Raw genomic sequence first — 25957 nt, 5'->3', positions numbered from 1 at the left:
CTAATTGTAAGTGGAACATAAAATTGGCTGATGAAGTAATTAAACAAGATGCCTAAATTTATAAACTGGTCTCCCCTTAAAAGATTTGTGCTAAGCCTCTCTCCAATGTTTATGTAGGTGCCACAGGGACACTCACCTCTTAGGCAATACACAAAATAGAAAGACTAAACTGTTTTAATTCTGTAGGAATAGGAATGAATAGGAACAATAATAATCATTATCAGAACCGTCATGATACAATGTTACTTTATTTGAGGTACAATTAAGAAAAAATCTTATAAAGATACTAGGTTTAATTCAAGCTGTCTTATTAATTAAGTAATAAGGGGTTTAGATTTAATGGAAAAGTCACTTTGAAAAAGCTGTTTGGTTCTTCAATCACCTCTCAGCTAATTTAGAGTCACTAATTAAAAGTACAACAGCTATCTGAGTATAATAATTATCTTTTATTACCCTACAAGTAAATGTTATTGTTTAGATCAGATAATTCAGCTGTTCATTCATCTGAAACAAAGTGTTTCTTCTTACTGAAGTGTGCGGATTAAATTAATACTTGAATAATTATTTTTTTCTTTTCTTAAGTAGTCAAAAGCAAAACAACTCACATTAAAAAATAAGAAAATAAAGCAAATTTTAAAATTTCTTCATATCAATTATCAAGATGTATATAAAAAAAAAAAAAACAAACCTGTGAAAGAAATTAAAATATTCCGGCCATTCAATATCTGTAAATAGGAGAAACACCTTCTTCTATATGAAACAGACTCCTGAGTAACTAGTGGAAATTTTCTTCATCTACAACCAACATATCAGAATACCTTGTCTTTCCTTTCAGCTGAGGATTTTTTACTACACTACAGCTCTATCATTTATGCAAATTTACAATACTAAAATCTTCCTCCTGTGAACAATACTATGAGACTTAAATTTTGAGATACAGTATTATCATCAAAACACTCATTCAATCTGTATTTTCTATTGCACTCCATGTTTTTGTTCAGAGTCTGATCATTTGAACTATCAAACAGTAAAATATGGTCAACTCCCTTATGCATCAGATGAAAAGAAAATTTATTCTCCTTGGATACAACAAAGATGCTAAATCTTACTATCAGTTAAGACTTCTCAGGTATGGTTTTGGACAGTATGACAGGAAATGAAACCACCAGAGAAATCAGATTTAAAATCTCACTGATACTATGACAGGTCAGGTTGCAATTACACAAAAGCTTTTAATAATACCCACCACCCTCCAGCCAAAAAAAACCCAAAACCCCTCACTAAAGGAGTATTAGGAGATTCCAAAAATCCAAATGGAAACATCTGAACCATCTAATAACCTTACTGATGCATCTGTGCTGGATATTCTTAATGCAGTGACAAATGTTATGGAGGAAACTTTAAACACAGCCGTTAAAATAAGAAAATTGAAATACTGTATATGTTAAAGCACAAAATGGAACTCTTTTGAAATGCTCAGGATATATGTATTTTAGCAATAAGTAAATTAATCAGTTAAAACCAAAACCTGAAGTACCTGTAAAATTCATATGTCTAAGCCATGTTCAAGAAAGAGCTTTGCCAAGTGAAAGAAAAGAACATTTCCTCAAAAGAAAAAAAAAAAAAAAAAGAAATGAAAACTGAGAAATGAAAAGCCCTATGACAGTAATGCAGGACACTTGTGTTCCTCTCCCACAGTAGTGTACTAATTCTGACCGATCTGTTTACAACAAGTTGATATAAACTCATCCAAGGTAAACTTTCAACAATTTTTCAGAAGTCCTAGCATACCAAGGAGGTTCCAGTTAAATAGAAGTTAGCAGATGTGATGCCTACCTACAAGAAGGACTAAGAGGAGGATCTGGGGAAATGCAGGACTGTCAGTCAGAACTTAGTGCTGGGAAAGTTATGGAGCATGTCATCTTGCATGCCATCATCGCTGTCCTTTTTATACCAGATTAGCCCTAATTAGGCTAATTGTTCCCAGGATGAAAACCACTTCTATGACTACGTGATATTCTGCACAATTATATCTTGGTTCTGTTCAGAATTTCTAATTTTTATCACAGATAACACTGCTGTTTATGCACTTTTGAATGAAGCTAAGATGTCTAGATAAAACTGCAGAAAAGGAGTTGCATACCATTTTTAATGCTGAGCTCTTGAAGCTCAGTTTTAGGAATTTACTAAACATAACTCTGATGTTTCCAGATGCTAGTACAAGATCCTTTGATATTTTGGTTTAACAGAATGGTGTTAAAAATAGAAAAAAACAACAGGGCAACAGTTGAAAGAATGCCAAGAAAAAAGGAAAAGGGGTATGAACTTTCTATAATGTATTGGCTTTACCCTACTTCTTCTCACTGCTAATAATAAAAATTTGTATGTACAAGGTGTTCACTCTGTACTTCAGAAAACTGAGAAAATAAATCAAAAAAACTGAAATAACATACTCCCAATCTAACTAATGATCATGCTCAACTAAACTGAATTTCACAAAATTTCTTAAGTGATTTATCTTTTAAAAATATTTTTATTTTCTAGATGGTGTCATTGTTTATATTTGTGTTCCCAATTCTTGTAAATACATATCCAAAAAGTATGTGATTTTGTCCTAAAAATATAGTTTTATGATTACCTGGAAAATATTTTTTTAAAAAAACATACAAATAAATAATGGTTGGGATTTTTTGCAAACTGCAGTCACTGTCTTTGCTGGGAAGGAAAGGTGGGTTGACATAGCTTTTAAAAATACATGGTACAAACTGGATCATTGTTCCTTTCCCCTGATATTAGTTTCTTGAGCCTTTATACAGTTGGACATGCAAGTATTTGGAGCAGTCTTTGTGGTTTCACTCTTTTTTTCTGCCCAGTAATCATTGTTTGGACAATGGAGTCCCACTGATTTTGAAGTGGTTATTTGTATGAAAAGACAGTAAGAAAAAGAATAGGATTTCTGCCTATGGTAGCTTTTTTATTATTTCAGAATATTCTCTATCATCTCTATTTCCCATTCAGCAAAGTATTGCTTAATTCAATAATTGTTTAGCTCATGGTTGAAAATATTAAAAACAGACATTTTCATCTATTTTAATTTAAAATAGAGAGCCTAATCCTGCATTAAAAATGTTAGTCCATATGTCTGCCACATTTCTTAAATGAAAGTTGTACACAGCAGTGATGATGGATTCAAGTTATTAAAAGCAAATGTTTTACTTTAGTGCATCTGAGTATTACCATAAATACCATTTGGTTCTTATTTCCCCTTGATGTTAAATTGTAATTTAGAACATTCTGCTAGATATGATCTCTCCTTGAATATCTTTTTTATTTCCAAACATAAACTGAGTTTAAAATCAAATAAAAAATTACTGAAATAACCAGTGTGACATGACTTTTAAGCTAACAATTCTAGATGCAGTGAGCTAACAAAACACATATTGACAACATCATTTGCTCCATGTGTGTCTTCACTGGCAGAATAAAAGTTGTACATGTACCTTTCCATAGATGCAAATAATTGTTCTTTCAATAATAATGATGATGATAATATCACCACCAAACTAGACATTTTCCTGATAGCATATAAAAAGAACTCAGATTTAAATTTCATATTTTTGATGACCCCTGAGAGTAAATAATTTTGATAGCATAGCTGAGAAATCACACTTACATACCTTAACTAGGTTATGTTCAAGGAAAGTTCTTTGTTAAGTTGCTTGCTAATATAAAATGTATTTTATTGTTAAAATGTTAAGTATAGATGAGATCACTATGCGTAGCAGAGCATACAAAACAATTCATATGTATTAGGAACACAAAATTAAACCTTAAACACCTGCATTTTAATTGTAACAAGTGCTGGATTTCACTTCTGAAAAATTAGTGATCATTACACCGTTTTAAAATATCAGTGGGAGAGTGTCAAAGAAGGTGAGTCTTCCATGTTTACAAAAGATTTTCCCTGTGGCGTACTGTGTGCTTTTGTGAATCATTTATCTTCTAGCTTTAATCTGTCATGGTATGAAATATTGCAACTATGATTCTGCATGACAGAATAATGAAACACTGAAAAAAATACCATACTGCAATGACTTTTCCACAGAATTTTTGGCTTGAGAACCTGAAAAGCTGCACATGAAATAGCTTTTCAGTCCATCAAAAACTAATCCAGGTCAATGAGTTCCCTTCTGCACACTGAATATGCTATTCCATTGTTTCTGTTTTTTCCTATATCGGCCTAGTTTTTGAGTTTTTTTAAACACTGCTCTATTACAAGATCTCATATACTGTATTGGATGCCAAAATAGTTCCAGAAGAGGTTCAATTCCACAAGTGTTTGAATGCTATATTTCACATTGACAGTTGGAGACATAGGGAAGAATATGGAAGAAAAATTTTTGCTGTTTTCTTTAGGAAAATGACTTTAAATGATCCTATGTCAGCAGGTTTGCTGGAGTACCCCTTCATTCTCCAAAAAGCTTGTTTCAATTCTTTGTTGTTGTGAATAAACTGACAAATCTACATACCATGATGCACATTAGCAAATTAATTGAAGATTAAATTGGTGTCTTCACTCACAAAAGGCAGGGTTTTGTTAGGGACCATCCTATCAGTGGGTGATACTATATAATCCTTATCAAGACCTGAAAGCGAAGACTTTTTAATTCAATCTATTTTATCAGGAGCCAAAATTAAAAAAAAGTTATGGGTAATAACTTCCTAAAACTGACCTTAAAGAGCTCAGCATTAAAAAATTACAACTACCCTCCTCTGCAAATATAGCTGAATATAGTATTGTGATGAGACAGAGATGAAATCTATTAGATAAAACATATTCACCACATAAATCTATAAAATTGCAGAAAGACAATTAATTTGTCCTTGAGTGTAGAAAACTTAGGTTAAATTGATTGTCAAAATTACTTTGACTTTCTTAATGGTGGTTAGTGGAATAATTTTAGTAATGATAGATTAGAGCAAGAGCACGGGTCAAAAATATGAATAGCTTACAAAATATATACTATAAAATTGAAATAAACACTCATATTTGAAAATTTGAGCTTTTGGGTTCAAGGAATTCTGATCTCTGTTACTGTATCATTGAATTTTTTAAAAAAGCTAAAATGGAAATACTTGTTTGGTCCTATCTGATGTGTCCTGCCATCTTCATTTTTTGAATGGTTGCTGACAGATATGTTTTCCCTTTCTCTTTTACAACACAAGCATCCATAATTTCTGTATTTAAAATTGTAAACTCTACAGGTACCTGGTGTAATGGTTAAAATATGCTGTTTAAACAGAAGAAAAAGAGTGAAGATCTGTCCCTATGTAGGAAAGCCAAAGATCTTGAAAGAAATTATACACTGTAATTCTTATATCACCAGTACATCACCGAATCCTTTTATAGGAATGTTAATTGTATCTAAACCATGATTTTCCTTCTTCTCAGCATTTTTCTTGTTTTGTAAAATCACTGTGAAAGGGTCAAACAAAATTTCTTAATACTGTTCTTTACATGCTTAGAGTGTAATAAAAATGAGTATTTGTCAAATTATTCCAAGTAACTATGTAGAACAATGGAATGTTTTCCCCATTTCCACATTGTTTTTTGGGAATACTGTCTTTATTTCCAGAAATCACAAATTTGATTTCCATAAAGAATGTCAAAAATATGAAGTACAGACCAGTAATATTTTAAATACTTGATCATAGTAACTTTAACTCTTTACATCTTCACATCTGTGTCAGTTTATCTAATAAAAAAAAAAGCTAGGTCAAAAGCATATGCTTGTAACAGCTAGAAATAAATCAAGATTGTGCAAAGGTTTTAGTTTTTTTCTGAATGTTCTATAGGAATAAGTAGAGATTCTCATGGCTCAGGAGACATTTGTAGCAGCCTATGTATGCTATGCATAATAAAAAAAATTAAGGGATTTATCATGAATATGGCAAATGAATACACAGCAGTCCAAGCATTGCCTTTAATTTGGATAAAATATTTGCAGAATTAACATGAGGGAAGATTAATATGTACACATGACCATTCTCAGGCACCTGTTATATGACAAACTGAAATGTGAGCAGTGGGTCATAATAAAAACCTACTGATCCCAAGCAGACAACTGAAGAACAGATATTTAAAGAATAAATTGTATTCAGCATGTGGCACATTGCTTACTTTCCAAGGAGTCAAAGTGAATGACAAACTATCAGCTGTCATCATATATGCTGTTTAATAATAAAGGGAGATAAAATAATTAATAAATCCAGGGAGATAAAACAGTGCTGCAAAAGATCTGTATTTGTGTGGGACAGAAGACATCATTAAAAGATTCATCAAGTTATTAGAAGAATCATTAGGATGGGAGTGAAGTTTTTATGAAGGATCTGTCATTCTACAAAATACAGACAGACATATGCTGATATAATTTCATTCTTCAGAAAGATCAGCCATTGCCTAATAATGCAGAGCAGACAAGGATTATGGGAGCATTGTGGCTATGCATTTAATACAAATGTTGCCTCCCCTGTTTACAAGGACTTAATGGAGCTAAACTACACTTTCAAGAGCCTTGGCACATGATCTTGGGTTAAAAGAAAGCCTAATTGGTACCACTGATATATTTGAGTAGCATCACAGAAATATTCTAAGATACATGTTGGTTGTCACAGTGAGACAAAAATAAATGAACAACAGTAATTTCAAAACATAATGGCAAATATATTTTGAGAAAATAATGTACTATAAAAATGACAAAAATTATAAACAGAAATATCAGCTTAAAAGAGCTTTTTCGCATAGATTCTTTAATTAAAAAACAATTATAGATCATGCAACTAATGAGATGAGGTCTACTTACCAAATTCCTTAGGAACAGTGATTGAGTAAACGCAGTTGTGACCCACACTATAATTCTTGGGATAGTTTGGTGATAATACAGTGCCTTCAGAGCCTGTTGACCGGCTTCCACAGGGTGCTAGAAGGTAAAAATAAACAACTTTTAAAGAATATAATGAGCTTAAAGTGATTTCTTTTATGTGGATATATCTATTACAGTAAATTTTAATTACACTTCTGTACTGGATTTAATTTTTATATCCTTTGAAGTACTATATTTGTGCAACTCCCTCATATATCAAATGAGAATTGATAACACTCTGCAGTTTAACAGATTAATTATTGTTTTTCTTTACCATTTATCAACCATCTTATTAAAATAATGATGTGCTTTATACATAGTTTGCTATTATTCACAGGATACTACTATTCATTTGTATGATGCTTTATACTCTGATAAAGGCATAGATTATACAGTCCTTCCACACACTAGTAAGTTCTTACTCATGCCAATAGACTCATAATTCAAAATAATGTATATATCTACTCAAATAAGAAAGTCATGATCCCCTGATTGACTATGATGCACCATTTTTTATTTCTCAATTATTTACAACATTCTATATAGAAAGTTATGAACACTGTTCTTTATAACACAAACATTACGCTTATTCTAACATTAATAGCTATAACACTTGAATGAAATGGCACGTAAATAACAATGCTATTTACTACAACAGCATATTTTCTAAAGTTAACAACAGAAATAAGCATGTGATATTATTCAAACTGTCAAGAAAGAAAAAAACACCACTTTTTCTTCTTTGTCTTTATCAGATACAATGATGTTCAGGTGTAAACAGATGTTCAGCTGCATCAGACATATTCAGATGCATTTATATGAAACAAACATGGTAGTGCTTTTATTACCTGCTTCTCATACAGTTTATAATTTAGTAGTTTAATCTATTGTCAAGAATATGGCATTTGCTTAGAATACTTCGAACCATTTTGAACAATAAACCATTTGTAAATTAGTTTAATGTTGACATATGTATTTGACAAATTTGTTAAAACACAACTTTTTAAAATAAGCAGTAGTCAATGTTTCATTTGCTCAGGACAAAAAAAAATCTGTATTTTGTCATATGCTTTCAAACATTAATACCTTCTAAATCCTATTAAGTAAGAGAAAGATGGAGTTTATTATTTCAGAAAAAAATTTCATTACTTGCAATTATAAATACAAGTGAGCATTAGTGTATCTACAAATCATGTGTTTTAACAGCATTTTAGTTAATTTACAAAAAATGCATGGTAGTGTGTATCATAAAAACAACACATCTTTTAACACCAGCAACATATGAACTTTAACCATAGATTTCTGTAATTTGTATCAAATTGTGTTTGCTTCAGTACAGTGTAGCTGCAGCGTTTGACTGTGTACCTGAAAATATTGCTCCAGTCTGCACAGGCAATTTGTAAACTATTTAATGGGCTAGTGTGAGAGTGATGGTATTTGATATATGTCAAGAGAAGTATCTTGACCTTTGAGCATGTGTATGTGCAAGCAGTAGATCTGGCATATATTTTAGAGATTAGGAATCAGTCATAACTCAAAGGAGGAACAAGAACAGTCTTGGCAATGATCAGGACAGCTTTACTGGTAAGCACTAACTCAGATATGAAGCAAGGGCCAAGACTACCATAGGTATATGGAATATTGTTCTGCATGGCTGAAAGAATAATCAGTGTCTTCCATCAATCCACCACAACAAGAAATATCAGAAATTCATGTTTCTTGTGAACATGTATTTATATAATAGAATAGATAATTGCCAAGAGACAATTGAGTCTTGGCTAAGCCTCACATCCAGGGACATATTTGCCTTGATTTATATGAAAAACACACACTAGAAACTCTTCATTAGCTGAACAGGGTAAAAATTTTGATGAAAACAATCTGTTTACCAGCATTTAAGTGCTCAAGATTTTCTATTCCAGATAATGAATGAAACAGAAGAGAATATGGAAGAATAAAAGCACTAAACCTAGAGAAATAAGATTACCACAAAGCTTATTACTTCTTCCTAAGCACATTCCCTTCTTTACTATTATGGGTTGAATAAACTTGTAACTGCAACAACGAACAATTAAATTATCCCACTCCAGCACTCATATCATTATCAAATTTCTCTACTCAGCAGATAAAGTACAATTTCAAGGTAAAATTATGATTCCACCAAAATGGAATTGACACCAAATTGGGCAGAATTTTACCATTATTTGTTAAATAAAATTCAAAGTAAAAGGTCACAATAGGTACTTAATATTAATACCTACATATTTAGTACTCAGCACATGGTGAACCACTAGTTACAAAGTCAAGAGCTTTATATTCCTCTCTTATTCCTACAAGTTACCCAGTTCAGCAAGGTATTTGTGATTTTTAAAAAAGTACTAGTATGTTAAAGCGAAACAAAATTTTAAAATCCACCAAGTTTCTTCTAAATAAACATTTTTTTTCCATAAATTCATTTAACTTACAGGGATAATTAAAAAAATAAATGAAATTTCCTGCAAATTTTACATTTTTTATTCACTTTAGTGCAATATATTACACTGTGATATTTGAGTTGTATCTTTACAAAATATACAACACTGTCAATGCTCTGTTGATGTTTTATGTGTACAATATTAAAAACACTGTAAAATCAGTGATGTCACCAGAACTTTTTTTAACGCTATAAAAATAGAAAAAAATATTATGCTTGTGTTATACACAAGAATTTAAGAAAGTTACTATACTTTCAAAGTCTTTTTTATTCTCTGAGATAGGATTATTATTTAACTATCTATAGATCTAGGCAAAATATTTAACAATATTTGAAAGATAGAATCCCAGCTGGTATAAAAATAATCACAGAAAATAATTTCATCAGCAAGTGCAAGGTTTCTAAGAAATGATGAAACCCAGTAATTTTTGAAAATTAAAACAATAATATAAAATACACTTCAGCGGCTTCAAAAATCTGAAGCATTCTCAGTAATACTAAAGTCCAATTGGAACAACTTCAATCCCTCTAAAAGATAAAGATAGTGCCTTTTTTAATATTTTATATTAAGATGTTTATACAACAAATTGTCTGAAAAATCTACATATTTTTCTCGCACATTGAGTCCCATGGAAGCTACATACATCTGCATTGATTATACAGCAGTCACCTATTTAGCCATATTAGAGAACAAGACACAGTGCAAGTCTGGAAGAAGGATTTCCAGCTGGACCCCATTAGGTGCAAAGTCTCTCCACAGAGTTGCCTGCAGCCTATAAAGTAACATGCTCAGTACAAATTGGACATGAACTGTTTGTCAGATATTCAATTTGCAGCAACAACAAAATACTTGCATTATTTCAGACTAGTTTATTTCATTTGGTGTTCTCATTCTGAACTTTTTCACTCTGCTCTGACTTTACCTTTCCCCTTATGAACTCTCCAATTCTTTATCAACCATTGCTATAATGACCCTCTCCTCACCAGAATTCACCTTCCTGGATCTCAAAAAAAACAGTACAAAGGTAAGTTGAATCAAGATATAAGCACACAGTTGCCCTTGATATCTGAGAAAATGCTTAACTTCATAAACCATTAGGTGCTAAATCATTTAATTCTTACAGCAGCAAGACTGTCTTCTAAGACTTCTGAATTTATCAACAAGGATGTAGAGCTTTATTTGATATTTTGGTAAACCCAAAGAGTTCACTGACTATTTTTCCTTCCTTACCTTTATTGAAGTGCTTACAATAACATGTCAGAAGTTTCAGGAACAAAAGATTCTAGCCTGACAATCACTAAACATTACTATTCAGAAATCAAAGACTGATCCTGAAACCACAGCTGCAGTGTATTGAAAACATTAACTTGATACAAAAATAGAAAAAAATTGTCTCTGGAAAATATCTATTGCCTAGTTGTTTATTTGAATATAGTAGTCCACTACCACAATGGTACCCACTAACTTTCACTCATCCTTACTTCAACTGTGTAGGTCTCATGAACTTTGTGTCATTTTTACAGTGCTGTGATTTATTTATTAAACAGAAAATTAAACCTGAAGTTGTGAATCAGCATGTCTGTTATGCTGTTCATTGAAAGATCAAACTACAGTAGAACTTCTAATAACTATCACATCTACAATATTTAACCATACTTAACAAAAAAGTAAAAAAAAATCTTAAATCATTTCCCTAAGATATAGAAAAAAAACAATCCACAGAATAAAACCAATTAATCAATTAAAAAGTTGAAAAGACAAATTATTCTCCCAAAACCTGGCTGATTGCTCGCTCCCAGAGGAGACACAGATAGAACCTCCGTGGTTTGGGATAAAGACAGCTCACTGACAAAATCACAGTGAAAGGGGAACAATAACAGCAAATGGAAAATTACACTCACACCCAGTGATAATACAGAGTACCTTATTGATCCAGCAATAACAAAGTACTACACAACACAATGACCAACCCAGCCATACTCAGATTGCCCTAGAGGGACCCCAGGAGTGCCCCTCCCAGTCACAAAATCATAGAATGTCTCTCAATTTCAGACTGCCCCAGCCTGGTCCTCCATGGAGTCACAATTATAATCACACAGTCTGGCAGACAGCATTCTGCTCAGACACATCTCTCTTTGTAACTGTTTTGCCTTCCAGCTTGTATACTAAGGCTTGGAGCACTGAGGTGGGTTTCCCATCCCACCTCCACCATGGTCATGCAGATGAAACCACAAAATGCCTTATGGTGTGTACTTTTTATAAGACATTTCTGGAACAAGGAAACACCTTCTCCTGAAATCAAGATCTGCACAGGTGGGTAGTAGGACACGTCCTTTTTGAGTTGCTGGACGACTTGAGACAACTTCTACAAAGCTGAGACGAGGGAGGAAGAAAGACTTTCTTTGAACACAGCTGGCCAGCCACCATTAATCCAGCATCAGAGTAGCGAGGTGATGATGTCTTCCCCTTGAAGGCAGCTGAAATAATTTCTCATGTCTCTCAGCTCACTCAAGGACACGGATTGGGTTGTAAACTCTGGTATTGCCGCTTCTTCAGGTTCTCCTGATGGTCTCAGTTCATCATCATTTTTTATAATGCAGTCTGATTACTTCAAGTATTTCTTCTTCTGTGCAGGGGCAACATTAATATTGGTACTGGTTGGCTTTCTGGCTCAGCTACAGTGTCAGTTTCAGAGCTTTGGGTAGCCACAGTTCCTATGGACCTGTTTGTCTTGTCTAGACATTTGCTCATGCCCTCCCATATGCCATGCCGCCCCTGACCCTTCAGCCCAAGGGAAGATCTCTTGGCAATATTCTTGAAACTGTTGCTAGTAACACATATGACCAGAAAGACATTCAGGAGAGTGAGCAAGAACCATATACTGGTTTGAACATCCCAGGGATAGTCAAAGTTCTCCACAGATGCTGTAACAATCCTAAAGGAAAAAGAGACAGGGAAAGCATTCCACCACCCCCACCCCCACCCCCCCCCCCAGCCCCCATCTTCTCCATAAATTGAGTGTGAGTGTTAAATAATGCTAGGATATGTTGCCCAATAGATGGAAATGACAGAAATGCCAGGTAGAAGTACCCTCTGAGGCTCACAAACACAGATAATATCTCATCATAAATAGATATCACACAGTATAACAGGATTAGAAACCTGACTGCCCTCCCTGAGGTGATAAAACAGGGATTGCATAAAGAGTTGTGGGTTCATATACCAGAGCCAGGTGATAAAACAAACATCATAGTTTCCATCACCTCTTTAACCAATGTGATAAACATTTATCTTAGCTTTTTAACACAATTATCTCAGATCTACCATTATCCCAACCCTGTGAGCTTCATCTTGGGTTCAAAAAAAAAAGGTCTGTGCTGGTTCAGCCTCTAAACAGTGGCTGAGCACCACATGCTGCTCACTTATTCCTGGAGAAGAAACAGACAGAGCTTCAACAGGTTAGGATAAAGACAGTTTACTGACAAAAAGTCATCATGAAAGGGGAACAATAACAACCCATGGAAAATTACACTCACATGCAGTGATAATCCAGAATACTTTATTGACGTGACAATGACACACAGAACTGCACAACAGAAGGACCAACCTGACACCCCAGCCACACTCAGACTGCCTTGGATGCACCCAAGTGTACCCCTCCCTGACCAGCACCTTTTATGGGGAATTGATGTCAGGTGGTGTGGAAAACAGTCCAGGCTTACTCAGCTCACCTGTGCTGACTGCCTAGTGACATTAATTCTGGTCTGGCTAGAACAGGACAAGTGATTTTTTTCATTTCCTAATAAACAGAAAATTAAAAACTGAAAAGTTGTGAAATCAGCCCTAACTACAGTAAAGTTTCTAACTACTATCACATCTATAATATGAAACCATATTTAACATAAAAAAGCAAAAGAATCTGTGTATCATTTCCCTAGGAATTAAAAAAAATAAATCCTGAAGAATAAAATAAATCAACCCAAAAGAAATTTCAAAAGGCAAATTATATTGTCTAATGTAATTCTGCAATAGTATTACAGTATTTTTAATCATATTTACTTAGATTCTGAAATACTGTATCACTTTCTGTACTCATTTCTGCTTTAGTTTATTCTCTGACATATAAAAATACTACTAGGTATGCTGTCCTTATCCTGCTTTCCAGGATCAGAAATGGAACATTAATAGGGTAGAAAGGGACTCGATTGTGGTAAGAATGCGGTAAGAATCACTGTGTTGATGCATTGCTCACTGTTTCCTCGAAACATTATTAAGCATTAATAGCAAAAATTTCCTTATCTGTGTGTGCTGAATTTACTGTAATGGTATCTTGTCTTGTAAAATCACACTCCCTGCAGCCCTTGAAAAAGCCCTATCATAACAACAAAAAAGTATAATCTACTGTGTATCTTTAATCTGGAAGATTACACACCTTGATCATTAGTATTCATGCACCTTTTGTCAAAGAGCTAAATTCTACCTTTGTATGGCAATTCATTAGTAATCAGAGAATACAATATCAAATGCATTACCATCAGCAGTGACACCTTTTCTCACCATTCAGCTGAAGTTAGGTTGTAGAAGAAATGTAGGTGGTTGCTGTAGAGAGGCAAAAGTCACACAGCAGAACCACAGATCCCTGTAATCCACACCTAGCTACTGCTATGAAGTAAAGTTTTGTATAGCTCTAGCAAAACCTTACAGGGTTAAAAGCCCCAGCCATATGTTTATTGCTCACATTTTCCATCATGCCTTTGCAGTTTAATCAAAAGAAAGAACCCACAAGGAAAAACTTCAGTAAAAGAATGGTGAAGAATGGACTGTATGAGTCCATGAGAGTATGGGAATTGATCTTACATCTCTTCATCTGCTGAAGAAATTAGTTTCTTTGATACAAAGTATTTTTTTCTGCACTTTAGAAGCCTTTAATTTCTGCCACTGCTTTTGGATTAGCTACTATCTCCTACAGCTAAGAGCTAATAGAATTTAATTGTAATTGCAGACATAAGTGCCATATTGCACCATCCATTTTTAAGCAGCATTCCTCAGCAGAATCAACGGGGAATACAGCTTAAAAATGCATGGCATAGTATGTTTTTATGTCATGCAGATAAATTTGATTACACAGCTACAAATACCATAAAAATTAAGAATAACAGTGCATAAACTCTACAAAAGGATGGAAAATATGTCTTGAAGAACCTCTAATGTGACACCAACTTTTTATCAAATCACCACTGTTTCAAAACCCAAAGATACATAATAGTGAATTGGTCTAAATGAGTACCTCAAGAAAAATAACCATTTGGCGACATGACACTTTTATAATTTAATATGTTAAGTAATTGATTGCTGGTTTTTCTAGTCTGATATAATGCAATGTCATTCTATTTATCTGTTTTTATACAGATAACCAGTTCCATTGTTTTCCTGCAGTAGTGGTGAAGGGAAGACTAATATACAGGTAACCAGAAAAAAAAAAAAAAAAAAAAAAAAAAAAAAAAAAAGAGACACTGATATATCACCACCAGGAAATAGACTAATAAAGAAAATCAAACAAAGGAAATCTTAACAGATAACAATGGTAGACAAATTTCTTCTGAACTTCTGAATTGTAGATACTTTCATTACGGATATCAGTCTGCAAATGTCAATGTGAGGAAGCACTTAAAATTGCTTTGGCAATACAATGAACATGCAAAAGACAATCTGATAAAGAAATAGATATTGTAATTGCTATTTGGAATTTAAAAAAAAACATTAGAAATAAAAATACATTAATAAATACACATAGAAAGTATACACCATCATGCATCTGAAAAGAACCACCAAAGAAAACAATAGCATAAAGAATATGGAAGCTTTCCACACTGTCATCTCTTTAGTCTTCATAATACAGTTTAATTATGATGGTCAAAATAAATTCCAAAAATGAGAGAGATGCTCAGGAAAATACATGTTAATAGCATTTGAAAGTGGTTAGTTAAAACAGAGGTCAGCATAAGCTGGCAATTTCCCCTCAGAAATTCAGAAATGGATGAAAGCAGGACCTGCATCATTAATGAAAACTGGATAAATGATGCCATTATTTAAAAGCAAACCAAAATTAGACAGAGAAGATAAAGTCTCAGCAAAAACACCATATCAGGCTTTTTGTATTTATTAATTTTTTTTTAAAAAAGTTTCTATTATTAAATTTTGAAATAGTCATCTTTGTTTAGTCTCCAAAAGACCAGGAAACAGTGCAGATTGCTCACTTTTTGAAGATGTGGTAGATCACAATAAAGGTTAAGAGGAATTAATTGTTCTCTCCATCCATGAATGATAAGACAAGAAATAACTGTCAGCAGTTTAAGAAAAATGACTTACATATTCTCATAATTACTTTTGGGAAGTTATTGATTTTTTTTTTTTTTTTTTTTGTGTGATTCCTGGAAGAACAAGACCTACATATATCTGTCACAATGGGTTAAGTATATCCAAGCAGACAAGAGGCAGTACTTCATTTTATAATAGTTTATTATTTATATTAATTGATTGTAGGAAGATAAAGGGGCACATTCCATTTTCTTGGTTCTGGCAATGCTAAAACCACAAGCTGAACTGTTAACAGTGTGATGGGCACAGAAAATCTGTGACTGCCAACTTGTGACTGGCCACCAACTGGATTTAGCTCCATTCACCACCACTCTTTGGGCCTGGCTATCCAGCTAGTATTTTTACCCAGCAAAAAGTACACATCAAAGCCATGAGCAGCCACTTACTCTAGGATACTGTGGTGGAAAATGGTGTCAGAAGTTTACTTAACTCAAGGTGACAGTATTCACAGATTTTCCCTCATCCCCTAATTGGATCACCTTATCATAGAAGATCAGGTTGATGAAGAAGCATAAAAACAAAATTGTGTCTTCCTATTTAAATTGTTCAAATACTAAAGAGAAAATTAAAGAAAACTTGTTGCGAGAGTGCTACTTTTTATAATCCCTAACCCTATCTTATACAATGTTTCCACTCCTAAATGTCAGGGTAGAGCTACACAATGGCAATTATTTATTATGAAATCCCCTGGCATTTAGATGTTAAAATGCTTCAAAATTAAGCATAACTGGATAGTAAATATGTTTATTGTATTAATAATTTATTAATAAAATTTAAAAAAAATAAACCTAATTGAAATTAGGCTGAAACTAAGTGGCTTGCTAAATCACAGTTTAACAGATGCACTAGTAAATTTTTAATCTAAAATAGCTAAATTACAAAAAAAAAAAATCTTTGTTCTTAATTTTTCTACTGCTAATAAAACAAATAGCTTTCTGTAAGAAAAAATAATAGAATAGGCAACAGTGGTATCGATTTCTACTGTGGTATGTATGGTCTTCTAGACTGTTGTGATGTTGAAATCGTTGTACTTTTTTTTCTTAATTTTTGAAGGAAGTGTATGTGGATCATTAATGTCTTGCTGAGTGATAATTCTGCAATAGAGACTTATTTTTGCATTACTTGCCTCTGGGACAAGAGAGAGGATCTGGGGTCTCTCTGGCTTCATGTTCCAGGGCAACCTGGAGGATGGTTGGGGCCTCCACTCCTTCATGTTTCTCACTGCACCAGAGATCCCTGGCTCCAGATGAGAAATGCACAAGATTTCTGCGTGATATTTATATGAGTTGGGCTGCTCATAACAAATGGAGGTGTAATGGATCTCTAGAGTCAGCCCATACTTCAGCACAGGCTAATTCCTTTGAAAAAGCATAGCAGGGTTATACCTTCCACAGCTGAAAAACAGTAACTAAATAAAAAATTTAAAACACTTTTCATGTCTACCCTCTGCAGCAAAGATTTGACGTATTTAAGAAACTTCTGTAGAAAACAAAAAATAATTTTAAACAATCTATCTACAAATATAAAAATTGATTTAAAAATAAAAATTGGCAGTATAAGAGTCTTCTGGGAGAGACTGTTTTGGAGTATATAAAGGCTATTTAGATAGCAAGATAAAAAGAGCACTACAAGACAGATGCATAGAAGTAAAAAATAAATCAGAGATTAACAAGGCTTGGCACTTTATGCTACAGTAACAGAATTGAGACATTGATGCATAAGAAAGTATGAATGGAAAGGATTTACATATTATCAGAAAAAATAATCATGGAATAACTTAGGTTGCAAAAGACATTTAAAATCATTGACTTACTGTCAAGTCCACTAAATCTTCTTCTCACTTGTTACTTGGGAGAAAAGACCAACATCCACCTGGCTACAGACTCCTTTCAGGTAGTTGAGGAGAGTGATAAAGCCTCCCTTGACCCTCCTTTTCTCCAGGCTAAACAACCCCAGTTCCCTCAGTTGCTCTTCATAAGACCTTTTCTCTAGATCCTTCACCATCTTCACTGCCCTTCACTGGACATGTTCCAACATCTCAAAGTCTTTGTTGTAGTGAGGGGCCCAAAACCGAACACAGTACTTGAGATGCTGCCCCACTAGTGTTGAGGGACAATTGTTTCCCTAATAAGGCCGGCCACACAATTTCTGATACAAGCCAGGATGCTGATGGCTTTCTTGGCCACCTGGGCTCACTTCTGGCTGCTGCTCAGCTGGCCGTCAACCAGCACCCTCATGTCCTTTTCTGCCAGGCAGGTTTCCAGCCACTCTTTCCAAAGCCTGTAGCATTGCATGGGGTTGTTGTGACCCAAATGCAGCACCTGGCACTGAGCCTTTTTGAACCTAATACCACTGGCCTTGACCCATTGATCCAGCCTGTCCAGAACCCTCTGCAGGGCCATCCTACACACAAGCAGATCAACACCTCTGCCTAATTTAGTCTCATCTGTGAACTTACTGAGGGTGCACTTGATTCCATTTTCAAAATCATTATTAAAGACATTAAACATAACTGTCCCCAATACTGAGCCCTGGGGAACGCCACTTGTGGTTAGTCACTAACTGGATGAAACTCCATTTACCACCACCCTTTGGGCCCAGCCATCCAGTTTTCTTACTCAGCAAAGAGTATACCTGTCACAGCCATGAGAAGCCAGTTTCTCTAGGAGAATGTGGTAAACAGTGTCAAACTAAAGGTGACAGTATCCACAGATTTTCCCTCATCCACTAATTGGGTCACCTTATCATAGAAGACTAGGTCAAACAGGACCCATGAACCCATGCTGGCTGGGTGCAATCACCTGATTGTCCTGTACTTGCAGCATGATGGCATTCAAGATGACCTGCTTTATAACCTCCCCTGGCACTAGTCTTTTAGATTAAAATCATTATTCCTTGTCCTATCAGTACACTCCCTGATAGAGTCCCTTCCTGTAGGCCTCATTTAGGTACTGGAAGGCTGATAGAAGATCTCCCTGAAGTCTTCTCTTCTCCAGCCTGAATAAGCCCAACTCTCTCAGCCTGTCTTCATAGGAGAGGTGCTCCAGCCCTCTGCTCATCTTTGTGGCCCTCATCTGGACCTTCTCCAACAGCTCCGTATCTTTCTTGCACTGAGGACCCCAGTGTAGATGGGGACAATCAATATCATCTCCTGAAACTAGATTCACTCACTTTTTACAGATGGGAAGGCTGTAATGAATATATCCAAAAATCCTTGACGTCATTTTTTTACTGCTCATCTGCATGCCTTAAGAATATCCTTTTACCCAAATAGGTTTTCTAGCACCAGAAGTGAATCAAAATGGCTACAAAAATATAGATGTTTTATTGAATTATTTATGAATATTATATAATATTAGAATGAAACCCTGTAATTCCTTTGGTTTCAAGTCATTGATGAACAGTCGGTTTCCAAGTGATTTGCAGTATTTTGAGTTTGTGTGTGCATGAGCATTTTGAAATAAAACTATAGTAACAGCTAATTAATTTAATTTGTATTCCAGATCTGACCACTAATGATAAATTATTTAAAGTTTTTGTAACCTGTTCTATCTCACCTTTATTTGCCATCATTGCTATTTATGTTTGCAATGCAGACTTTTAATTTAATTTTAACTTAACAGCCCCTCCCCATGCCACTATGGGGGTGGGGAGAAAGGAGTAAAATCATGAATAAAGATAAGTCTGTAAAGAAGGGAGGGGTGAGGCGAGGTGCTTTAAGATCTGGTCACACATCTCATTATCTGACTCTGGTTTCATTGTGTGTGTAGTGTAGTGTAATAAATTACATAGTTTTCTTTCCTTTACCCTGTGTTGAGTCTGTTTTGCCCATGATGCTAATTGTGGAATGATCTCTCCCTGTCCTTATCTCGACTCCTAAGATTGTCCAGCTGAAAAGAGGAGTGATACAGTGACTTTGGTGGGCATTTGGCCTCCAACTAGGGTCAAACCACCACAATTTCCTATAAGTAACTGTTCCTTTGAGAAAAAAGGCAAACTATTAAGTTTCCTAGGGATAAAATGCCATGGTACAACCAAGCCAATATTAACTGGAAAATAGTTCTGTGGTTAAAAGGGAAAAATACATTCATTTACAAGCAGTAAAATCAGCCATCTCAGTTCAACTACTTAAATAAGTTAATTCAAGGTTTATATAGGATCATCCTCAAAGCAGTAGCAAATTAAATATCATAAATAAATAAATAATACAACTGATAGAAAAAAGATATTTGAAAACACAAATCCAAGCAAACAACAGCAGCAAAGTGTTGCTGGTTTTAGATACATGTGTACAAAGGGATAAAGTTTAAAACATCTACCTAAGGAATGATTTATCTGGCACTGTAGTACCCAGCACAGACGTATGCAAGCATCTGTCTCTGAAATGGCAAGAGAAATGTCTTCTAATATTATTGCAATTCACGTTTCATAATTCTAGGTTTCTTAGCACAGCTATCTAGTCATCTAGGCACTCCCAATGACCACCAGAGGGAAAAACACATATTGTTGTTCTGACTCTGAAGCTCTAGTTCTCAGCTAATAACAAGATGTGGAAAAACTATTAGACTAAAAAAGGCACATGAGTGGGAAAAAAGAAAAAAAAAGAAAAAGAAAACAAACCATACACAATTCATAAGAACAATCACATTCACATTAGAAGCAAACAAAAATAATTAATTCATCCCAACAAGTGAGGAAGTAGAAGAGAAAAACAAGGGAAGAAACAACTGTTAATAGTAAATTAAGTAACAGTCAAAATAATCGGTCTATGGAATGAACAGTTATGAGCATAAGTGCCAGTTAAAAATACAAAATAAATAAGACAACATTGGCCTTCAAAACAAGAAAACAGACAAAAATAAAAATACAAAACTCACATCTAACCTTGACTTCCTTTGCTGTACCTAGTGGAAGTGTTCTACATTCAAAATAAATACAATTTCTGCAAAATCCAGTTATATTACTCTGACATTACCAGTAATGCCTCTACTTGATTTCGAATAATAGTGTGACATGTCAGCACACATTAAGATATTTCAACCACCGATTACAGATTTATATAATATAAGGTTAAGAATGACCATTTTTATCACCATGTCCTCTTGAACAACATGAAACAGAGAATTTCATCAGTGTTAAATTCTCAAAGTCCTGCTTCTTGGCTGAGCTGAAGAATATGCATGCATGTTGTTTACCTCCTATGTATAGCTATTCTCTGTTTGTACTATATCACTTTCTAGTTCTTGAATAATTGTTTATATTTACAGTAAGATTATGGCATTTCTAATGTATAATGTCATATGCATACCCCTTGTGAGTTAAGCTTTGGCTGCACATAAGAAAGACAAATACCTAACACAGCAGACTAAGAAGGAGAGGGAGAAAAAGAAATACATGAAAAAGAGTAAGCTTATGGTTCAAAATTACACAGTCCTAACAGTTTGTGTTCCAAGTGGATACAGAAAAGACAACAAAATTGGAAAGACCCCAGCTTCACAGTTTTCATCAGACTCCAAAAAGCACCTTCTTTTTTAAAGCTGATTTTATCAAGAGCAGTAATGTGAACTTGTAAACACACATTTAGATTAACATCCCGAGGTACCTAAAATCTTCTACTTAACTGTCTTTTGATTTCCCCGACCTATCTTATGACTCCTTGAATTTTAAATATAAAAGAGATTCAGTATGTTATATGTGATAGATTTGCAATGAACTGTGATGGTTAGAAATAATTTGAAAATTTAGAAGAGAACTATTTTATTTTAAGCCTAGTTAAATCGGGGGGTAGGGTGTGGGGGAGTGGGGGGTGGGGTATTGCTTATGAAAAGCTGTTATTAAAGATAACACAATTTTTTTCCTGAGTAGTGACTGTAGGGTTCTTTTAGCTGCTTAAAAAAAGATGTATCTCTGGGATTCTCTAGTGATCAGCAACCCAGAGATTCTTATTTGCTGTATTTCAAATCATCAAATTGAAGAAAATATAAGGTAGAGATTTTTTTTCTCAGTATCAGAAAGATTTAAGGCACCTTGATTCAGCTATTTAAAAGAATTTTAACTGCATTACACAGCAACCTAATACTTCTATTTTTCCTTGTAATAAAGACTACATTTGAGAATTTCAATTTTTATTTTCCTTGAACTCTGAGCTCCAAGAAATAAACTCTTCTGTGTCTGAAGACAGGGAGAAAATGCTACTTTTTTTGTTACACTTATTTGTCCTAGTGTTAACATTGACTCATTAGAATAGCTCTCATGGGCTAGGATGCTCTATGAGGAGAAAAAAAAAAAAACTTTAAATCTAATCCTTCTAGAATTTTACTATCCTGGAAATACTAGTCATAATAATTTCAAGGCCATTTACTTAATGTCATGGTTCATTACCAGATGAACATGGCCACTTGGTCACCTCTTCCCTGGCAGTAGAACAGGAAGATGAAAGCAAACCAAGGGATTGGGAAAAGCACGGTTTATTGGGACAGCAAAGGGAGGGGGAAGGACAACAGAATTTATGACAGAGTATGTGAATGATGATAAAACAAAGCACCAGATGCTCAGCCTGCACTCAGGCAGTCCAAGAGCAGTGTAGACCCACCCCTCCCTGACCATCCCCTTTTATGTAGGGCATGATGTCATGGGATGCAGGAAACAACCTTGGCCAGCTTGGCTCACCTGTGATGACTCCTTGTGAAAATCAATTCTTTCCTAGGCAGAACCGGGAGAAACCTAACTACAAAGAGCTGTCTGTCATGACATGCCCACACTTATGGTTATTTTGGCTATGAACATTTATCCCGAACTTAACAAAAAGTAAGTTGATGCACATTTTACTCCCTAGCCTCACAATATTGAGGACTAATCTTTGTGGAGCATAATTTTGTAATATCTGTGAAATTTGTCATGTCAATTTTATCTGAAGTTGTATTGGATGGCATAGTTCCCAATACATATATGCATGACATCTTCCTGTATTGTAATTTTTTTTTTTTTTTTATAACATAAAACCCACCATCACACTATAGGCTTTCAATTCTTACCTCGTAATTCTATTAAATTTCTCTTTTAAATAAAATTTCTTTGTGGAACTCTATCAAAAATCCTTAAAGATAGTATCAACTGTTTTTAATTTCATTCATATGCTTGTTATTAGACTTCCCATTAAGCTTTACATTCCTTTTCAAAAGATATATTGATTTTTTTTTTTTTCAACATGCTTTAGCCACAAGCCTCCTAGTTCTGTTCTTTTTAATAATCTCCACCAATTTCTACCAAAATCTCTAACTATGGAAATTGGCCAATTGCTCATCACGGAAGATTTCTGATACATTCATCCTTTTCCACTACTTTGATAGAAAGGCTAATTTGAACTTAAGATCAACATTTGTACTTCAAACACTTCATATGCAGGCTTTTTCATATCTACACAGAAAAGTCTATCTCATTCTAGCAACTTACTATGGTTCTGTTTATTGATTTTCTTTACATCTCTTCTATAACTGCCTCTATTATGTCACAGTTCTTTAGGGCCAAAAAAATACTTCAAGTGAAGAACCTTTCTGGTTACATCAGTAATTTTAACATAAAAAATATATAATTTACACATATTTCCACAATTACATTGTCCTTGAATTATTTTTGGCCTTGAAGTTCTGCAGTCTATAGATTTCCTGCTTTCCTTATCCTTGAAAAAGTGTAGTAGTTGTTAGATCAGGTTCACATGTTCTAAAGCTGTTTTTCAAAACTCTGTTGGCCACACTTTCTACTACTCTTATTTGAACATGTTTTGCTTTTCCTGAAACACACATTTTAATTACTATTAGATATTTTGCCTGTGTTGTTTCCCCAAATCTTTTGGTCATAATTTCAGTTTTTTCTTCTGACTGCTGAGCCTCTAAAATGGTATTTCTACATGATTTCCACGTCACCAGTAAATACTTAGCTTTTTGCTTGTCTTCAAATTCATTTCAATGAGCTTCCTCAGTTTGATATAGCTCCCCATACGAAGTAACTACTTTAAGGGTTGTTTTTTTTTTTTCTCTTCCCTTCTTCCCAGGGTGTCCAACATGAGCACACTGTGCACACTTTGGATACATTCTGAGCACATTATTGACACATTTACTTTCACTGGGAAAATCTGCTCTGCTTCAGACCAGCTGTTTCTCTATTAATTTGATACTTTTAATGCTGAAATAAAAAGACGTTAACTAAATCATTAATATTTGAACTGAAGATACTTAAAATATCATTGCAATGTTCTCTGACCTCATGTTACTTCTACTGTAACTCTAAATAAAGCTTAATGTATGAATATATCTCATTAAAAATACAACCATGATCCAAAACAGTGTTTTTCCTGGTATGCTACCTAAGTGAAGCTTTAAACTACATACTTAGGAGCTGATTCTCAAAACAATAGAACAATATAAAATGAAGTCCAAAATGTAACTCTTTAAATTCATATACAGCAAATTTTAAATTCATAACAATAAATCAAGTTCTGCAGTACACAAATGTGTGTTAAATAGAATCACAGAATCAAATAGAGTTGTGATTCATATTACCTTATGTTAGAAAACAGTGACACTTCAGTTAGCTACACTATAAAAAAGAATATATAATAAAAAGATTCCAGTGAATACCTAAAAACTAAAAGTAAAGTTTTGTTGTGAAAGATACTGCTCCTTCAAGAGAGTCTGAGATCAGAAGGGAGAAAAAAAAAAAAAGTTACGCATGCAGCTTCTGAGTGAAATATCAAGAACCATGAGATCTTGAAAGAGGCCGCTACCCTCTTTAACCTGGATGATGAACTTGCTTACCATTCCTATAGCAGGTTGACTAAATGATATACGTAGCCCAGTCAAGATGGAAAAGAAAAGTTAATTCCATTTTAAAACAGTTCAGTCTCTGTTGCTTGAATTGCAGGTTTATCCATTCCACAGAACCCTTCCCTAGTTCCCACTGTCATAGTCAACATAAAGATGACAAAACTTTTGCAAAGAATGTCTTACGCATGTAACCACCAACTAATAAATCTTCTTCCAGCTGAGTGGGTTATTGAAGCCTTATTAGACAAGGCTGAGGGCCTTCAGACTGCTACTCAAGGTTAAGTTAGAAACATGCATATTTATGAGGTATAGCCAGTGCAGATGACTGGATTAGTTCCTTTAATTCCAGTTATTAATTAATCGATTTACCTTGATTACCAAGTGATACTACATAATCCTATCCTACTTCAGTGTCTTGCAGTCTTTGGGAAATAAATATTAGCTTATCTGTGTGAATAAATGGAAGGGATTTTTCTTCCTTCTCAGAATGGCATATCCTGCAGCCACCCTGTCTGTTCTAAAAAATCTTCAAAGAAAAATGTGTAGTTCTGATGTTAAGACTTAATAAAGAAACAAGCATATATTTACTTGAACTAGTGCTAAAAGCTGTTTTTCTCTTTGCCTCAAAACACATGACAGAATAACCTTTATTTTGAGGATTTTTTTTTCAATTTTCTACTGGTAAATATACATATTCAAAGCAAACATACAAATGCCAGTGTTTAATATTCTAAATTTAAAAAATCACATACTTTGCATATTTCATCTGTGCTTTTTATATGCTTTTATTACCAAATAAATTAAACTGTCAGAAAATTTACATATTTTATCATAAATGTGTCTATGTCAACAGTACTAATGTTCTTTGTTACATTTTTTTGTTTATTCCTGATGTTTATTCAAAATAACACTTGTATCCAAGCAGATGTAGTTGAAATTATTTTGAATATATATACTTGATTTCAGATATATTTTTGTAGTAAAGAATATGAAAAAATAAGGCTAAAAAATCAAAGTTAGAACAGCTTAAGCTATTTATCCTTCTTTCTAACATTTCATAGAATGAAAGATTTCTTCCTCAAACTATGCTTCCAAAAACTGGAAGCAGATTTAGTCCAACAGAAGATGAAGTACCTGTTTTTATGGTGCACGCTTTTTAAATAATCCCTTAAATACCTTGGAAATTAGGATTCTTTGGCAGCTGATTTTAATGAGGTCGTAATTAACTACTATTCTTCATTTCTTATGGTTTATTTACCATTATATATTTTAGAACTTCTTAAATGAAAGCTTGGAATAATTACACACAACATTTATTTTTCAATACACATTGCAAATCCATATTATGAATTCCAAATAT

General features: G+C 34.0%; 1 protein-coding gene across 3 annotated transcripts in view; it reads right to left on the bottom strand.

The window, feature by feature from the left end:
- The window catches only part of CSMD3 (CUB and Sushi multiple domains 3), a gene marked incomplete at its 5' end in the record, with an annotated part of 624550 nt that overhangs the window by 143717 nt on the left and 454876 nt on the right, over window positions 1-25957 (bottom strand). For all 3 annotated transcript variants that reach the window (XM_084280272.1, XM_084280273.1, XM_084280274.1), the window contains one exon: window positions 6864-6980. In XM_084280272.1, the coding sequence (XP_084136398.1) occupies window positions 6864-6980 (117 nt within the window). The remainder of the gene's footprint in view (window positions 1-6863; window positions 6981-25957) is intronic.

This window comes from Gallinula chloropus (assembly GCF_964237585.1).
Source record: "Gallinula chloropus genome assembly, chromosome: 2".
NCBI lineage: Eukaryota > Metazoa > Chordata > Aves > Gruiformes > Rallidae > Gallinula > Gallinula chloropus.
The sequence above is the reverse complement of the archived record's forward strand: the minus strand, read 5'-3'. Positions and strand labels throughout refer to the sequence as shown.